The sequence below is a fragment of the Hevea brasiliensis genome, chromosome 12 (assembly GCF_030052815.1).
Source record: "Hevea brasiliensis isolate MT/VB/25A 57/8 chromosome 12, ASM3005281v1, whole genome shotgun sequence".
In the NCBI taxonomy this organism is placed as follows: Eukaryota; Viridiplantae; Streptophyta; class Magnoliopsida; order Malpighiales; family Euphorbiaceae; genus Hevea; species Hevea brasiliensis.
The window spans coordinates 111,558-130,807 of NC_079504.1; the positions used below are offsets into that span (position 1 = coordinate 111,558).

General features: G+C 36.8%; 2 protein-coding genes across 3 annotated transcripts; one reads left to right on the forward strand and one right to left on the reverse strand.

Annotated features, from left to right (window-relative positions):
* The first annotated feature begins 124 nt into the window (after window positions 1-124).
* On the forward strand, window positions 125-1,963 carry LOC110654405 (uncharacterized). Its single transcript, XM_021810375.2, has 6 exons — window positions 125-345; window positions 530-647; window positions 755-913; window positions 1,105-1,148; window positions 1,459-1,546; window positions 1,627-1,963. The coding sequence occupies exons 1-6, from the start codon at window positions 163-165 to the stop codon at window positions 1,725-1,727; spliced, it is 693 nt and encodes a 230-aa protein (XP_021666067.2). The 5' UTR covers window positions 125-162; the 3' UTR covers window positions 1,728-1,963.
* A 771-nt stretch (window positions 1,964-2,734) lies between these two features.
* Window positions 2,735-15,241, reverse strand: LOC110654402 (uncharacterized). 2 transcript variants are annotated; one of them, XM_021810372.2, is made up of 13 exons: window positions 14,972-15,241; window positions 13,046-14,186; window positions 12,544-12,762; window positions 12,236-12,456; window positions 11,484-11,558; window positions 10,967-11,038; window positions 10,781-10,879; window positions 10,474-10,545; window positions 10,284-10,398; window positions 9,985-10,053; window positions 9,491-9,779; window positions 9,296-9,377; window positions 2,735-3,449 (listed from the first exon to the last, which is right to left on the reverse strand). In XM_021810372.2, the coding sequence occupies exons 1-13, from the start codon at window positions 15,116-15,118 to the stop codon at window positions 3,033-3,035; spliced, it is 3,018 nt and encodes a 1,005-aa protein (XP_021666064.2). In that variant the 5' UTR covers window positions 15,119-15,241; the 3' UTR covers window positions 2,735-3,032. The 2 variants fall into 2 exon arrangements, with proteins under 2 accessions (XP_021666064.2, XP_021666063.2); XM_021810371.2 differs by having other exon boundaries at window positions 9,296-9,380; window positions 14,972-15,240.
* Window positions 15,242-19,250: the final 4,009 nt, after the last annotated feature.

The following is a 19,250-nucleotide window of genomic DNA, read 5'->3' on the forward strand; positions in this document are numbered from 1 at the left end:
GGGCGGGGGGGGTGGTGGTGTGGGAAGGGATTGGCTGGGCTTTAGGTTTAGAGGGCTTGGGGAATGGGCTGGGCTTCTCTTAGGCTTTGGACAATCGGATATTGTCCTTCTTAGCTTAAAGGAACATATGTATTCGGTTCGTTTTTTTTTCGGCTGAGGCTCATGGAAGAGGAAAAGAAAGAAATCGACTTTGAAATTGGAATGAAGCAAAACCAAGAGCTAAAGCTTGAAGAAGAACCACAGCAGCAACAAAAACAAGTAGGAGACGAACATGTTTTGCGATTTCTGGATTCTGTAGACAACTATTTGACTCTTTTCGAATCTTTATCCTGTACACTTCGCCAGGTAATGAACGCTAGTTGAATCGGTGAACTTGATTATTTTCTCCAGTAAATTTAACGTAATTTCGTTGCAATCGCTTCTGTGTTCTTCTTTTTTGTGCTTGAAATAGCTAATCACTTGATGAGTTCAGCTGTTTTTTTTTTTAATTCCTCTTTGATTTTTCGATGTGTGTGTTAATTTTTATCAGGGATGGCTGGAATTGGTTAGTGCTCGACATTCCATGGGGGCTTCACGCGTCAATAGCTCGTTATTGGACCTTAAAGTCCACTCTGCTTCTACCTCACTGCAAGTAACGCCAGATATTGGTAATTCCCTTTCTCCCTCTTTTGTTTCCCTTTTTTGGATTCTGGTAGAAACATCGCTGAATGTTATTATATACATTTGCTTTGCTTTGATATATGATCTGTTATAGTTGATTCCATGGAAGAGCAACCACACTTTATCTTGCGTAAATGGGGATCCTTGTATGATGGTAAATGCAGTTATGAGGATCAAAATTCCAAAGTGGATGGATTGCAAGGGAAATCTGGCAGTCCACTGCCACGACATCGGGGAAAACCCCAGCTTTCTGGTATTATGTTCTCCTTATTCGTGGAAATTTTTTGTGCTTTCATTGAAAATGTTCATTTCTATACATTTGGGGCATTTCTCACCACTTGCAATTATGGAAAATTATATGTTGATTTCTGGATTCTTTTCTGCTTTTTGACTGATTTCTCTCTGGTGGGTTCTCTCTTATTTACTATTTTCAATTTGATTAAGAGGAAATCTCTCCAAAGCAAGCTCCTCTGATGGTTGATGACCAAGTAAGGATTCCACAAAATTCACTTCATATATTCTGCAATTTATGTTGTTTGAGTTCACCATGTCTTGTGCTACATGTTCTTGTAGGAAACAGACACCCATATCTGTTCAGCTGTAAAATAAACAAAAAATGAATATACTTAGGCAGAACAGAATGATAAAAACTGTGAAAGAAAAGTTCCAGGGTTGTTGAATGGATTATATAGCTATTTGATTTGGAAGGATCCATATTTCACAGTAAACTTTTTGGTAGTACCATCTTAGACATGTTAATAATTTATGAAATGTATGAGTTATATTTTTCTGGTGTAGGTTCAAAAGAAGCGATCAAGATCACTATCTGTGTTTGGTACTTTGGTTTCCCCGCAGCTTCGAGCTGCCCAACTATCATTTGAGACAGGTGCATATCAAACACAAATATTTGTGAAAATAGCCATCACAGGATGGGATATATTCTAAAAGTTGTAAATTTTTTTGCAGCTCTGGAGACACTCGTAGAAATAGCAAACATGCGCTCCACAATGCTTTCTACTTTCAATGGAGTCCACAAGGAATTAGGAGTCGCCAAAGAGATCAGATAGAGTCTGTTCATTCAGGCATATTTAACTCAATCTTCTAATAAGTTACTGGTCTCACGGTTTGTTCTGAAATGTTTAATGATGCTCTCACAGTTTGCTGTCTTGTCCAAAGTTACTGTAATCAAGTGGTGGATTATGGTATCTGTATGTTATTCTAAACAGAGCAGAAGTCCTTCGGCATCATGTAGCTTCTCTTTGTTGGAATACGATACAGTTTCATGGAAGTTTAGTTTTTGTCATTGTTCCTTTCTGCAGATAAAGTAATTTGCTGAACTGGGCAAAACTGAATTGACAAGAAATAAATTTGAACCATATTGGAATTGAACTGAAATCGGGTTATTTGACTTTGACCAATTTTTTTCCTTTTTAAAAAATTTAAAAAGAAATAAACTATTGGATTTGATTAAATCAGAACTGAATTGGAAACAAACTGAAGTTAAAACTGAATAAGAACCGAATTATAATTGAAAGTCCTGCGATTTCAATTCTGGTCCTCTTGAACCTTGAATTGTAATTGCTAGTTGTGGTTCGTTTTATCCTATTACCCACTCCTACTTTAATTACCTGCATATGCATACTTTCATTCAGAAAATTCTTGTTTATGCCAAGTCTTATAAGCTGAATTAATGATAATATTGATTTTAGAGTTAGTCTAACTAAGAAGAATCCATCTCATTCATGTTTAAGCCTTACTAAAATAGGTAACGATTTAAACATTAACTCCACTGAAATTGTCAATCTTACGCGACATTCAATGATAGTAACATGTTTCTCGTAAAATCTTTATGTTGACCTTTGCAATATGGAGAGATTCAAGTCGATTGCCACCTGTGACCAAAGATCCTCACATCTTACACGAGAAGCAAAAATGGAAAAAGTGCTATCGTACAATTACTAACAGACATAGCAATGCTACTTCATTCGTGGCAATATTAAGCTAATGAACAAAGCACCACCACCCTGAACCGTTTGGATTCTATAAGGCTACATTCGAAATTATGGTTAAGAGATAAAAAAAAATCAGTTCTCATTGGTCTTCCAGAATTTGTTACTCAAAAAACAAGTAATATATTTTTCAAACTTTGGATGCTACCAAAAACTAACAAACAAACAAACCAACCTTCCTTGTTATATCCGGAGGGAGGAAAAAAAAAAGCAGCACAGCCATATCAAATAACTTTACAACAGTCCAGCTCTTTGTCCAACCTATACAGGACGGGAAAAATGGCCACAATTAACAAAACCAAAACAAAATGGGAGAGGAAATTAGCAGCAAGGAGATAAAATAATGGACGATTGGATTGTTGGCTAGAAAGCACTCCAACTTTCAGAACCTTTTTTTGGAGTTTGATTGTCTGATGAAACCTTAAATGGTCCACTGGAGCCAAATGGGTCTGCATCATCAAAAGACGAGAAGGCACGACTGTGGCCAAAGTCTTTTGTGCTGCTTACGGAATCAAACCTTGTAAGCCTCTCTCGTGGAGAAAATCCACCTTCTTGCATGCTGAAGGAATCAAATCTTGAGAAATTATCAAAGCCATCCCCTGCTTCACTGTATCTTGGAGAGTTGCCAAACCTAGAGACTGGCGAACCAGCAACAGAATCTTCAAAAAATGGACTCTTTTTCTGAATCATAGTCTCCGAGGGGGGGGATTCCGTTCTTATTGGCTTCACACCAAAGTCACCAGCTCCAAAGAAATCTCTGTGCTTATCAGAATCTGAATCCTGCCAGATAATACAATTCATATAAATACTTAATATAAGTCATTCACCAAATGCCATAAGCATCCAAGTGGCTTGATTTAAATGAATCAAGAGAAACCCTTCATAGTAGTCAAACAAAGAATAAGAGCAGCAAATGTGCAGCCATAAAGCTTTACTGAACCCCCATCATTTTTCTTTTGGTAAAAGTAGATGGCACTGATCTTTAATGGTATAACTCTGTTAAGATATGTACCATAAATAGCTAGGATATATATATCTGTAGTGATTGTGTGAATATATTTAAGTGCTAGAATCGTGGCTATAATTACATATTTAATTAGGATTGTATTTCCTATTTAGTTGTCCTGTACAAATTATAAATTGACACTATTGGCTTGAAAGAATAATCAAGCTCTTCTATCATTCTCAATATTCTTCTTCTGTTCTATTTTCTCACATGGTATCAGAGCCCTTGGTGGGTCTGATTTGAAATCTGAAACAAAGTCCTCATAGTAAGGAACTTTCTCTCTTTTTCTGGTCACTTTCTGTGAGTCTGTGGCTGTCACAGCCTAACCTAGTGGATTACCCAGCCCAGGATCAGCCTCAACCAACCACGCTGGTCCCGTCACCTGTTTCTCACTTTTTTGTCACTACCTTCTTTTTCCAGTTACTTTTTGAGAGTCTGTGGCTGTCACAGCCTAGCCTAGTGGATTACCCAGCCCAAGATCAGCCTCAACCACGCTTGTCCCGTCACTTGTTTCTCACTTTTTTGTCACTACCACTTCATACAGTAGGCCTTTCTGACGTATTTCTGAGCAACATTTCAGTGTGCTTATCTTGCCAACATGTCTGAGATTGAGGAGTCCTCCAATCCAACCTCCAACACAGGTTCTGATATTCTCACACCTATATCCAACACAGGTTCTGAGATTCTCAAACCCATATTTTCTTCCATTAGTAATTCACCAGCTATTACTACTGTTAAATTAGTAGGAAGTCAAAATTATATGTCTTGGGCTGCATCAATGGAATTATGGTTTATGGGGCAGGCAATGACCACTTGGTTAAAAATGCCATAGATATAGATTTAACAAATAGAGCTAATTCAACTAAGATTGATGCTCAATTATGTAGTCACTTGTGGCATTCTCTAGACCCAAAATTACTTAATATTTTTTAGTCTTGTAAAACCTATTGCAAAGTCTGGACTAAGGCGAAAACCTTATATACAAATGATGTGTAGCATATTTATAAGGTAGTATCAGATATGATTCATCTGCAGCAAAATCAACAAGATATGTCTAGTTATTTGGGACAGGTAGAATCATTGAAAGATAAATTTAATTCTATTATACCATGTACTGATAATATTTCTGAGCAACATCGAGACAGGTTCTTCATAGTTTTGACATTGATTGGGCTAAGACCTGACCTTGATTTTGTTAGAGACCAGATATTAACTAGTCCAGTTATTCCCACTCTAGAGGATGTGTCTGTCAGGCTTCTACGCATCTCACTCAATAAGAATAATTTCTCCCAAATTGAATCTTCAGTTTTAGCTGCACAAAGTGAAAACCAACCGAGACAGGGTACTTATCAGAGAGGCAAGGGTAAAAGGCTCCATTGCACTTATTGTGATAAGAGTAATCACACTCGAGACACTTGTTGGGCCCTTCATGGTCGACCACCACGCCTCATTCAGTCAAATAATGTGGGCCGATCAACTGCTCATATGGCTCAATCTAGTGAAAATGGTATTCTTCCATTACCTGATGGAAAGGATCAAGTGTCAAATTCTATCCTATTAACTGGAGCTGATTACAAGGAGTATTTGCAATATCAAACAGCCAAACAGCAATCTTCTAGCAGTGCTCATTCTAGTAATTCCTTTGCTTGTCTCACACAATCTTCGCTCACTGGTCCATGGAACCTAGACTCTGGTGCTTCTGATCATATATCTGGTAACAAAAGTCTTCTCTCATCTCTAGTTTCTCCTCCGGTTTTGTCTAAAGTTACTTTGGCTAATGGTTCACAAACTTTAATTAAAGGCATAGGAGAAGTAAAAATCTTTCCATCTATTCCTTTAACTACAGTTTTGTTCACTCCAGAATGCCCATATAATTTAATCTCCATAAGTAAATTGAGTAAAAATCTCAATTGTTCTGTCACATTTACAGCTGACTCTATTGTTGTGCAGGACCAAAGTACCGGGAAGATGATTGGAGTAGGATGTGAGTCACAAGGGTTGTACCATCTTTCTACTTCAAATTCTCCAGTTGCTCTTGCCTCTACCACTTCCGCTGATCTTCTTCACAATCATCTGGGTCATCCGAGTCTTTCCAAATTACAAAAATTAGTCCCTAGTCTTTCTAGTTTATCTTCTTTTGAATGTGAGTCCTATCAACTTGGGAAACAAAGTCGTGTTTCTTTTCCCAAGCAAGTCAATAATAGGGCTAAGTCCATGTTTGAAATTGTCCATTCAGACATTTGGGGTCCAAGTCGTGTCAATACAACTTTGGGATTTCATTATTTTGTTACTTTTGTTGATGATTATTCTCGTTGCACTTGGTTATTTTTAATGAAGACTCGTTCTGAATTATTCTCTATATTTCAAAAATTCTCTACTGAAATACGTAATCAATTTGGCGTTTCTATTAAAATACTTCGTAGTGACAATACAAAATAATATTTGCCTACTCTCTTTACTCATTTCTTATCTTCTCAGGGTATTACTCACCAAACTTCATGTGCTTATACCCATCAACAAAATGGGGTTGCCGAACGAAAGAATCGTCATCTAGTTGAGACTGCACGTACTTTACTCATTCAGCATAATGTTCCTCTTCGTTTTTGGGGAGATGTTATTCTTACTGCTTGTTACTTAATTAACCGAATGCCTTCTTCTGTTTTGCAGAATCAGAGTCCTCATTCCATTTTGTTTCCCGACCAAGATGCCCATCAATTGTCCCAGCGTGTATTTGGTTGTATTTGTTTTGTTCATGATTACACTCCTGGCAAAGACAAACTTCAGCCCAAATCAATAAAATGTGTCTTTTTGGGATATTCTAGACTTCAAAAAGATTACAAATGCTAAAATCTACTTGCAAATAAATACTTTGTGTCAGCTAATGTAACCTTCTTTGAAATATCTCTCTATTTTTCCTCCAAAACCGCATCCAAAGTTTTTATTCCCATCGCTTTATCAATTCCTACTCTTCCTCCACCACCAATCAGTCCACCACCTCTATACGTCTACTCATGTCGTCCTCATCCTCCCACTAACACCATTGATGCTCCTTTGCTTAATACAGGTACAACACCGGCTCCTAGTGACTCTTGCTCTCCTTCATCTTCACATCTTCCGGTCTCGCCTTCAACAGACGATGCTCCTCCTCCCATTGCCATCTGAAAAGTTATTTGTTCGTCTCGAAATCTTCATCCTATTTATAATTTTGTGAGTTATCATCGTTTGTCTCCTTCCTACTATGCTTTGTCACCACTTTGTCTAATGTATCTGTACCTAAGACTGCTAGAAAAGCTTTGGAACATCCAGGATGGTGTAATACAATGGTTGAAGAGATGACTGCTCTCCATAACAATGACACTTGGGATTTGGTGCCACTACAGAAAGGCAAATCTACTATTGGCTGTCGATGGGTTTATACAGTCAAGGTGGGGCCTGATGGCCAGATTAATAGACTTAAAGCTCGCCTTATTGCAAAGGGCTATACTCAGATCTTTGGCCTCGATTACAGTGATACCTTCTCTCCTGTGGCTAAGATTGCCTCGGTTCGCCTTCTTATTTCCTTAGCTGCCATCCATCACTGGCCACTTCATCAACTGGATATCAAAAATGTCTTTTTACATGGCAAGCTAGCTGAGGCAGTTTATATGAGGCATCCACCAGGGCTTGTTGCTCAGGGGGAGTATGGTTTGGTGTGTCGCCTATGGCATTCTTTATATGGCTTGAAACAATCTCCGAGAGCATGGTTTGGATGGTTTAGTACTGTAGTCCAACAATTTGGAATGTCTCGGAGTAAAGCTGACCATTCAGTATTTTTCCACCATAATGGCCATGATAAGTGCATTTATCTCGTTGTTTATGTTGATGAGATTGTTATTACAAGAAATGATCATGTTGGGATCTCAAAACTCAAACAACACTTGTCCAGTCATTTTCAAACTAAGGATCTTGGGAAGCTAAAGTATTTCTTGGGGATTGAAGTGGCACATTCCAAGACAAGTATCGCCATTTCTCAAAGGAAATATGCTTCGGATATACTGACAGAGACGGGCATGTTAGACTGTAGACACGCAAATAGTCCTATGGATCCAAAAGTCAAACTTGTTCCTGGACAGGGAGAGCAATTGGAGGATCTTGATAGATACTGAAAATTAGTTAAAAAACTCAATTATCTTACAATCACACGCCCAGACATCTCATTTGCTGTAAGTGTGGTCAGTCAGTTCCTTCAAGCACTATGTAGTAGTCATTGGAATGCAGTTATTCGGATACTCAGATATATTAAAGGAGCTCCAGGACAAGGCCTATTATATGAAGACAGAGGTCATTCACAGATTATTGGTTACTCAAATACAGATTGGGTAGGTTCTCCTTTTGGGCAGGTTCTCCTTCAGACAGACGGTCTACTTCAGAATATTGCATTATGATTGGAGGTAATTTGATTTCTTGGAAAAGTAAGAAGCAAGATGTGGTTGCTAGGTAAAGTGCAGAAGCAGAATATCGTGCTATGGCTTTGGCAACTTGTGAACTTATATGGTTGAAACAACTTCTCCAAGAGTTGAAGTATGGGAAACTTAAACAAATGCAGCTAATCTGTGACAATCAAGCTGCACTTCACATTGCCTCTATTCCAATGTTTCATGAGAGAACGAAACATATAGAGGTGGATTGTCATTTCATCAAACAAAAGATTGAATCTGGGTGTATTGCCACTAGCTTTGTTAGCTCAAATGACCAATTAACAGATATCCCAACAAAATCTCTTAGAGGCTCTCGGATTGAATATATTTGTAACAAGTTTAGAGCATATGATTTGTACGCTCCCGCTTGAAGGAGAGTGTTAAGATATGTACCATAAATAGCTAGTATATGCGTATCCGTAGTGATTGTGTGAATATATTTAGGTGCTAGAATCGTTGCTATAATTACGTATTTAATTAGGATTGTATTTTCTATTTAGTTGTCCTATACAGATTATAAATTGACACTATTGGCTTGAGGAAATAATCAAGCTCTTCAATCATTCTCAATATTCTTCTTCTGTTCTATTTTCTCACAAACTCTTTGCTTGTGCATGGCATTAATTGCAAAGCTAAAAACAAGGTGCACCAATAAGAATGCCCAGCCAAAGAGTATGAATCAGTTACAATGTCAGGCAACTGTCCAATTGGTTCCATTTGCAGCACAGGAAGTTTCCTCCAATACAACGACACAACATCAACAAAGAATAAATTTTGGATCTCATTAAATTCTATGAATGTACAGAGATACGCATGTGAACGGTGTAATAAAATGCTAGAAAACTAGTAGACATCCATGGACAGCTTGATTGTCCACTACAGTTAAATCTGGAAACCTAGAAAGCTTAGAAGAGCTAGGGTAAAAATTTTAAGTACAAGAGGAATGTCCAGTAGTCAAATCCACCTAACCTTCCCACAAGAGGCCACAAGAACATGCCTAAATTTGCCATAGTTGTCCCACTTGTCTTAATCTATATGATTAAAATTGCATATTAACTTTGAATCGATAAACTAATGTCATCTTGAACACCCAAACCAAGCAGCAGATTCAGGCTAACAATAAATACCCACATTTATATTTCAGAAGGGTAGATAAGGCTCACCTTAGTACTAGCAGGGTTAAATCCCCAGACTGAGTCTGTATCATCGTGAGTGTCAAAAGCACCCCATGTTGATTCATCAAAACTTCTATTGCAAGAAATATAAAAAAGTTTGTCACCACCATAATTTTGGGCAAAGAGTCCAAAATAAAGCAAGAGACAGATATTCAAAACACAAAAATGGATGGACAGCCAAACCTATGTGTTTCTGCATCTGGATCAATACTCTTTGCAAAAACATCAGAAGATGGACTGTCTAAGGCATTTCTTCCAGTTGAACCACCTTGAGGGCTTCTTGCCAATTCATCTTCACTGTGGGTGTACGCAGATTCACCCTCAAGGGCATGTTCACCAGTACTAAAAAAGTTCCCAGACTTGCCATCACCATTTGATAAAGAATCAGGGGTTAGACTACCATCTTGTGACGCTTTTTCCTTTTGCATGGCAGAAGCATTTTTCACATCAATGGTGAGGTCATTGGCAAATCCTGAAAGAGGTATCGGCATGTTGCATAAATAAAAATTTTACTGATACTTGTCCAAATTCTCATTTAAGAGCATACAGTTGGTGGCATTAATTAGAGAAAGGAAGAGATTGAAAAGAAGGGGGAAGAAATGGAGAAAAAGGGCGCCGGGAGAAGGTTAGAGGAGGAAACATGATGTGGGATAAAAGATTCCCAGCTAGAAATTTACCTTCATCTTCGAACTTATCCCACTCTTCATCCCACACAGCTGCTCCTTCTTGAATTCCAGGTTGCCAGCCTTAAAAATCAATGTGAAATTAGTATATCAATTTGTTTGAGACTGGGTGAAAAATAAAAATATGACACTTCAAGTAAATGCAACACAAAGCTTTTCACATAGCTGGTTATGCCTTAGTATAACAAGGGCAGTATTCATAGACACATGCCTGTTGCATACTACATAAAGCCACAAGGAAAGAATTGTGTCAAAATCTTAAAAAACAATTGAAAGGAATGAAAGTAAAGTACCAATAGGAAGCTCAATTATTGCAGTTGACTTAACCTCTAACCCATGTTTCTTGCAACGTTCAATCAAAGCTTTCATTAGCTCATCAAGATCAGATTGTATACGATCAGCACGGACCTATACAGGCCAATAACTGATTAGAGTTGAATGAAATCTCCATTGACTCAACAAAGCTAAAAAGTGAGAACACACCTGAAGAATACCATCAGCACTTCCACCTTGTTCCATGTTAACAATTGCCTGGTGCAACTCTAACTTCCTTTCCTAAATGTTATCAGGTGAAATAATTATCATGGAGTAAGATTTCACACAACAATTTTATAAGCATCTAGGTCTTTAATAAATAAAAGGGCCACGATACATGCATGAGCATGCACAGAGAGAGAGAGAGAGAGAGAGAGAGAGAGAGAGAGAACTTCTAAATAAAAGATAAGTTAAATGCTGCAAGAGACAATCAGTTGGAAAAATCCCCAGGCACTGTATATATCTACCATTCTACCTGAATGTCACGGAATGTGGCTTCTTCAATAGCTAATTTAGAAGCTACTTCTGCCACTTGCTTGTACTTCTCTTCATATTTCTTACCCAGCATCTCTGCCTGTCAATGTAAATTATTGGCATGAAGCCAGTAGAAGTCAGATCTTGATGCATGAAAGCGACCTAATCCTTATATTTCAAAGAATACCTCACGCTTATCTGCCAAGGCCCTTTCTGTGATTTCATTTAGCCTATTATCACATCTGCTTTTATAAAGAACCTGATATGGATCAAAGATGACCAAAAGATTAGAAAAAGTTGATCCAAAAATAATGATATAGAACTTAAAGTTTTCAAGAACAACATTCAAACACAAAAAATAAAACTGGTTTTTGATCTAGTGCCTTTATATGAATTACTTATGTAATAATCCTGTATAGCAACTAAATCTGACAAGCAGTACAGCATCTTGCTCCAAACAAAAACTCTCAAATGATTGGAATTTGTGTATAAACTTCCCACTCATAGGATAGCATCACCAGCCACCCAAACAGAAATAAAGTATAATGCCTTTCTAGCCTACCAAAACCAGGCCATACTCTGTAGCCTTTTTGATAATTCAAAACTTTTCATAACACGTCATTTATTGCATGCCTAATATTGACAAAGACTGGGTAGTGATGAAAACAATTAAAGTGAAACATTAGATTATAGAAACTACTTACAAGGTCCTGCATTTTAGTACGGTAAAACTCAATCTTCTCTTTTGAATCCAAAATCACCTTTTCTGGTTCATCAACCTACAATAGATTTAAGAAAGTCCTTATATTGTCCAAAAGTGCATTTGTACTTTTCAATTAAGAAATTAGGTAGCAAACAAGATTGTAGAAGCTCTGATGAGAGGTCATCAAAAAAAGGAAAGAAAAAAATAAAAGGAATAAAAGAAGGATAAAAACTGCTAACAATGGGATGACAGCCATTATGCAAAACAATGAGTTTTGATCACTTGAAGAGCAGATCTACATCATAAACAAATAACTGAATACAGAACAACGAACCTCTTAGCAGTAGACTGCAAACACTAACACTAACTGCAGGCTACACATCCATGTGTTGATCAGGTATACAAATTCAGAATCAAAATTTTCATCATGACTACATGACTAATAAATGAAATTCAAGTTAAAGCTCAAGAGAGTTCAAAATGGAATTATTTGTTATGACCAATATATAAACAAATAATTCAGCCAAATTTCAGTTTGTACAAAAAGCAATCACCCAAAATCATGCAGTCATGCTCCTCTGCCACTCTTGCAATACAATTAGAATCATTGAAAAAATGGTTTTTAATACTCAAGTCAAAGCAGTGTATATATGGTTTTAGAATGTACGTATGGTTTTAGAATGTAAAAATCTAAGAATAAAAATTCCAACTCAATCAAACAATATATTAGAGAAAAAAGAAAGAGCATGATGCCTTTTTATCTGAGGCTGTTCCATCCTGAGGCACTGAGTTCTCCTCTCCACCATCACTTTTTTTCAGAAAGGAATCCTCCAAAACAGGTGCTCTTGGCTTCTGCTGATTAGATGCCATTACAGCGTCAGGCAGAGCCCAGGGTCCGGTCACTGGAACTGGTGGCCTCAAACCAGTGGCAGGAGCTATCGGTTGAATACCCATTCCAGGCAATTGTCCAAAACCTGATCATGAAGGCGGGATGGGAACATCAAAATATCTAAGGTGCAACAAGAAAATAAGAGAAATAAAGGACGAAGCAATATGTATACCAGGGCTTTGACCCCATGCTGCATTTCCATAAGCAACTTTTGGTTGACCTGTCATGGACAATAGTGTCTCATCTAACATAACGTTTCTTGGAAGTGATGCAGGAAGAGGACGACCTTCCCTGTAACGCTCCATCAAATAAAGAGCAAAGCAGAATTCCCTCAAAGAAAGCATGCTATCACTATCCTGATCAGATAAGTCCCAGACCTGCTTTAAAACCTCTGGAAAAAGCAAATAGACTCATTAAGCATAAGCAATCACAGAGGAAAAACAAGGACTCCACAAGGCTAGAATGCAATAACACAAGAAATATACGAAGTATACCAACAAAGACATTATCTATTATGAATCAATTTATAGGATATTTGAATATCATCATCCTAAAATAATGCAACTTTGAGCATTTGATGTCCCTATATAAGATGGAAACACCTATTAGGTTAATTTTCCACGAATTATTACTTCGTTAGAGCCCAAAGCCATATGAAAAATAGAAATCCATACCTCGTGGTAGTCTCCAACTCAAAAATAGATTACGCGCCTGCTCACCAGTGATTCTTCCATCTCTATCAGTATCTACTTCCACAAACACTTTAGTATATTTCTGAACATCTGATGGTTTCATCTTTGGCCAAGGAATCTGTGAATCATCAGATGAGCTTCCAAGTCCAAGTGAGATGCTAGGGGATGCAAGTGAGGAAGAACTTGAAGCTGAAACTTGTTGACCTGATGTTGGGAGTGATTGGGCTCGTTGAAGCTGACCACCTCCTAGAGGTTGCATAGCCAAAGCACTCTGCAGTGAATCAAGTGAGTTGGACTTAACAGGGAGGTGACCTCCACTAGAAGCTGGAACTGCAGTTGCTAAGGCTGGTGGACCACTAGAAGAATAAGCAGGCACAGAAGTTTCTTTTTTTCCAGTCGAAGAGATTGCAGAAAACACATCACCTCCAAAAGATGAGTCAGTTGCAAACCCATTTCCAGAAACAATTGATGCTTTAGAATCACTAGCAGTTGGCTGGGACAACAAAGAAACTTGAGTTTGTGGCTGCATAGTAGTATTGGATGTGGATGGAGGGCCTGTTAAAGCTGCGGTTGTCTTTCCACTAATCCAACCAGTTGAGATGTTTGAGCCTGGCATGCCAGTACTAGAAGTAGAACCAAGAATGGCTTGAGGGGGACCAGAAGCAGTGCTAGTAGGCATAGCCTGAGAATGACCAACCATACTACCACCTCTAGAGAATTCTGGACTAATAATGCCCTGAGGAGGACGGGAAGCATTTCCAGGAGGGATGGCCTGAGGTGGTCTCATTGACTGACTTTGTTGAGAAGGAAAATAATGCTGGTTCATACTAGCATTTGGAACTCCTGGCCCTCTAAAGCCAAGATTCTGAGATGCTGTTGGGGCAACTGCACCCATCTGTGGGGCAGATGCAGCACCCATTGAGTTTACCTGTTGAACAGGAGTGGCTGGAGGATTAATTTTTGGTGGTGGAATTTTAGCTGCAGCAGGGCCATATAATGCTGCCTTGACAATGTCTGGTGTCAATTCTCTTTTACTCTGTGCAACTGTCACAAGTTTGAGAGCATTATAAAATTCCCCACGACCAAGGAAGCCAGTATGACTCTGATCAGCATGCATCCAGATCTGCAACCATATAGAGAAAATAATAGAGGGGGAAAACTGATTAGCATGCACTTGTATCATGATGCATTACCCTCAGTTCTTTCTTTTCATAAAATGAGAAACATAATTGGAAAAAAAAATTCCAATACGACACATAATTGTAGCCCTCCAATCATCCTGTATCAACTATCTGGCTACCATAGCAATGCCATGAAACTGCCAAAGACCAAATTCTCTACAAATGCTAACATAAAAGCCACCAGTGCAAATCAGAACATTCTCAAAACTATCCATTCATTTAACTTAGTAAAGTGATCAGCATGAAAGCATCATCCACCTTTTTGCTTTTCATATATTGCATCAACATGGAAGCTATGTTCGGAAACATAGGTTATGAAAAGGCAACCAGACAGTGATAAATGAAAAACACTAGCTATCCAATAAGAAAAAACATAACTATACAACAAGCAATAGGTTTCAGTTTCTAGCCTTTGAGAATAAATAATTCATAAAGTATTTAGGCCTTCAAAATTTCATATCCTTAAAGATCTTCAAAGAACTTAGCATTGAAAATAAGCACCAAACCACTGATAAATTAAATGAAGAACTGAGTTGGCTCAAAATAAAATTTTCAGATTTGGGCATATCATAACCGATGATAATTTCCAGAAATACATCTTTGACCTAATTTAGATCAAGATTCGAACTAACGCGAGGAAGCACGTAGACTAATCATTTGAAACGCATATATAAGCAAACTAAGAGGAAAAAAAAAATCAAAAGCAAAGGTTGAAATGATAGAGCACCTGAGCAAGAACTTGTTTGGGTAAATTGGCTCCTTGAAGGAAAAAAACAGCTTCAGCTCCACTGATCCTGCCATCTCCATCTAAATCAGCTCTCCTGAAGTAAGCTTCGAATTGATCCATGTTTGGTGATTGAGCTTGTCCCGCCATCTCCAGGCGAAATAGGCGACTGGCTAATTGCTCAGATTAGATCTCCCAAGCAGTAGCAGCATATGTTTGCGTTTGGTACGAACTGTTCATGAATTTTTGTTATTGGCCCCAAAATGGCAAAATATTTATTTTGGATTAAAAAATATGTCGCTTAGTCCAATTATCTAGGTATATAATTTATTTTTTATTACACAAAAATGACTACTCTAAATCTAAATATATAATTGTGTTGAAATTAATTAATAAATGTTGGTCAATTAAATTTAAAATTAAATTTTATTAAATCATAAAGTATAATTTTGTTTTTAAAATTTAATAAATTTACATATTAATATTTATATATTTAGCTCTCAATATTTAAATAAACTTTCGTCTAATGTTTCGTTTAATTTATTATTAATTATACTTAAAATAATAAAATAATATTATAAATTTACACTATAAATTTTGTTATAAAATAGTTCTTGTATTTTATAATATTTATTATTGTAATTATAATATTATCATTTTATTTTTTCAATATTCTATACACATTAAAATAATTTAATTAAAAATTTTATTATTATATTATTTTATTTTATATTTAAAAAATATATACAAATAAATATGAACACTTTTGATATAAAAGGTTTATTAAAATATAAAAAACTAAATAAATGAATTTTAAAAATATAATGACTAAATTATAATTTACCATAATAACGTTAAGTAATTCTATCTCTTTAGGAATCGTGTGTAACTTTAAATGTTAAATAATTCTATCTCTTTATTAACAGTGTGTAACTTTAAAATTCTTTTTATAAAAAAAAAATTAACTTTAATAACTTACTTGAAATATGTGTAAAATCACATAATATTTTTAAAATTTTTAATTTAATAAAATCACAATAATTTTGTTTAGTATTAAAAATATTAAATTGGTTGGAATCAAATAAATATTTAAGAAATACTTGGACGAATAAATATAAATATATATATATTTTTATAATTGAATGAATTTGTTGAATATAAACTTGTTTTGACAATGTGTGTAACAACCCAAAATTTTTAAATTATAAATAAAATGAAAAGAAAATATTATATTATTAATATTATAGGATTTATTTGAATTGATTTTAAAATAAAGGAAGATAATAATAATAAATAAATAATTTAATTAAAATTAATTTATTAAATGAGAATAAAATAATTAAATTTTTCCTATATTATATTTATTTTATCATTACTAGAGTTTTATTAAACTTTAACATAATAAAATAATGTTTGACCGAATTGTACACCTCTAAGAAGTTAAGGAACTAGCTATGTAATTAAAAAAATTAGAAAATTAAAAACTCAGCAGCAGCCCCCTCTCCCGCGTTACCCTCTCCCCCCTCACTTTCTCCCTCTCGCTTTCCGGCCATTCGGCCCGGCACCGCCATGAGGCACAGTGGGACTCCCTCCCGGGCAGCGTCGAGCGGCGGCCAAGCGATAGGGAGGAAGAGAGAGAGAGAGAGAGAGAGAGAGAGAGAGAGAGAGAGAGAGAGAGAGAGAAGAAAGGGAAGGAAAAATGAGAGAGAGTCGGGCCATTTTTCGGTCGATTCTGGCCACCAACGCCGGCGATCCAAGTTGCCACCAACTCCCCAAGAACCCAGCTCCATTTTCCGACCAGCCATGCCCGAAATGGTGGAGTTTCCGATAAGAAACAAAGAGAGAAAAAGAGGAGAGAGAAAGTGATGGAAGTGGCTTTCCGACCACTTTTCCGACTATCCGACCGTCGGATCAGAAATCTGAGGCCACCGATAGACTCAGGAAGGTGAAATCTTCAAGATAGGACTAGTCCCGCTCCAATCGGACACCGTTTGAAAAAGGTGATAATCGGACGGTCTAAATCGCTTCAACTCCCCACGAACCTAGCTCCATTTTCCGACCAGCCATGCCCGAAATGGTGGAGTTTCCGATAAGAAACGAAGAGAGAGAAAGTGATGACAGTGGCTTTCAGACCACTTTTTCGGCTATCCGACCGTCGGATCAGAAATCTGACGCCACCGATAGACTCAGTAAGGTAAAATCTTCAAGATACGACTAGTCCCGCTCCGATCGGATACCGTTTGAAAAAGGCGATAATCGGACGGTCCAAATCGCTTGGTGAGATTTTCGCACTTTTTCGATTCCCAAAAATTTAAAAATAATTTTATGATAATTATTAATAAAATTTGAAATTAATTTAGGTGCAATCGGATCAATGATAGCTCACTGGCGCCGAGACCGCATTTTTAGCCAGATCTGGCTGCCCGACAACTCGTCTCAGAATGTAGTCAATATTATAGTCAAACCTAGCATTTTCAGACGTTCTAGACGCGTTTCAGGTGTCAGAATTGGCATAGGTAAACCCGAACTCCAAGTTGCTCATTTCTGGCTAATACCAATTTAGAATAAAATTTTAAAAAATATTCGTGGATGATCAGAAAATTATGATTCTTTTTGCAATAGCCTTGTAATATTATTAAGGACCGCGGGGAGAAATTTTAGAATTTTTAGAGCTTGTCGGAGTAAATTTTTATGAAATATCAATCATAGAAACTAAAATATAATTTTTCAAGTTTATGACTGTTGACTGTTTGGGTGGGCCCAGGAGGGGCTTTGTGATGTGATTGAGTTGTGATTGTGTGATTTGCGGATTTAGAAATATTATTTGAATCTTTTTGCAGGTTGGATAGGTCCTAGGTGTAGGAGAGACTCTGCCAGATTTTTGGCATGAATTAGGCTGTCTGTTGTTTCTTTATAGTCTTATTTTGAATTAGTACTAATAAATCTATATATAATTATCTAGATGATTGAGGTCAGCTATTTTCTTCCACCCAACAGCCACAATAGCCTCTGATGCACTATGAGTAAAATATTAATTTTAATTATAATTTCGATACTATTATATGTTCAAGCATGCCCATGCATCACTTATAAATAAATAAATAAATATATATATATATATATAGTTAAATACTAGGCATGATTTATATTGCATTTTTAAATTGATGAAGTGCTATGGATGTTGTTTGTGGTAATTTGGAGTAGTATGCGTGCGTTGGCGTGCATGTGGTATGGTATTGGATATGGACAGGATGGGTAGACACGACTTGAGAGACACTCACTGGGACCCGGTCCTTTATGGATAAGTCAGGGTAGACACGGCTTGAGAGACACTCACTGGGACCCTGCATTTGGTTTGTTAGGCGAAAGTCCGGCTTGAAAGACACTCGCTGGCAGAGGTTGGATTAAAAGGGCTGTATAGGGGATTAGCTCTCATATATGTATTTCTTAATAGTGTTAGGTGTGTGAATACTCCAAATTGCCTTTTTGCTGTTATGATATGAAAAATTTGAGGATGTTGCATATCACTACATAGGGTGTATTAGCTTTAGATAGCTATAGAGATTATGATTAAAATTGGTATTTTACTTTCTGAGTCGAACGCTCACTCCTGTTCACCTATTTTTCCAGGCTACAGGAGGAGTTCTTTTACAGAGCAATCTGCTTTCTTCATTGCAGGTTTAACGTTGGTTATTTTATTATTTTATTATTTTTCTAAATTTGAAATTTATAACTTCGCATGTATTAGTAATTGTATGAACCTTGTTAGAAATCGTGTTAATTTAAATTCTTGAGGTTAATAAATACAAAATTATATGATACTTAAACAATTTGTAAATGATGTAACCGGTTGAGCTGAGCTCCCCTAATTTGAGCTTCTGATAATTATAGGGTTAAGTTGACCCGAAATAAAATTATAATATTTTAATTTAAATTATTTTTATATGCATGTTGGTCCTAAATTATGGGCCTGGTCATGGGTTTAGGAACAGTAAGGCTTACTACGGGCCTTGGGGGCTTTATGCCAGCCTAAGTCCTAGTGCTGGTCCGGCCCATAGGTTGGGTCGTGACAAAGTTGGTACCAGAGCCTAGGCTTTAGATTCATGGGAAATAATATAATTAGGAGTGTAAAATGAGTATTGTTAGGAGGTTACATAAGGAGCATAGGATTCTGTTTCATCTTTTTCTGTAATTATTTATTTCTAGATTCTGTGTTATATCTCGAGAAATATAAGAGTGCCTCAGTTAGTGTCTTGATTTTCGTGGAGTACATAAAAATGTA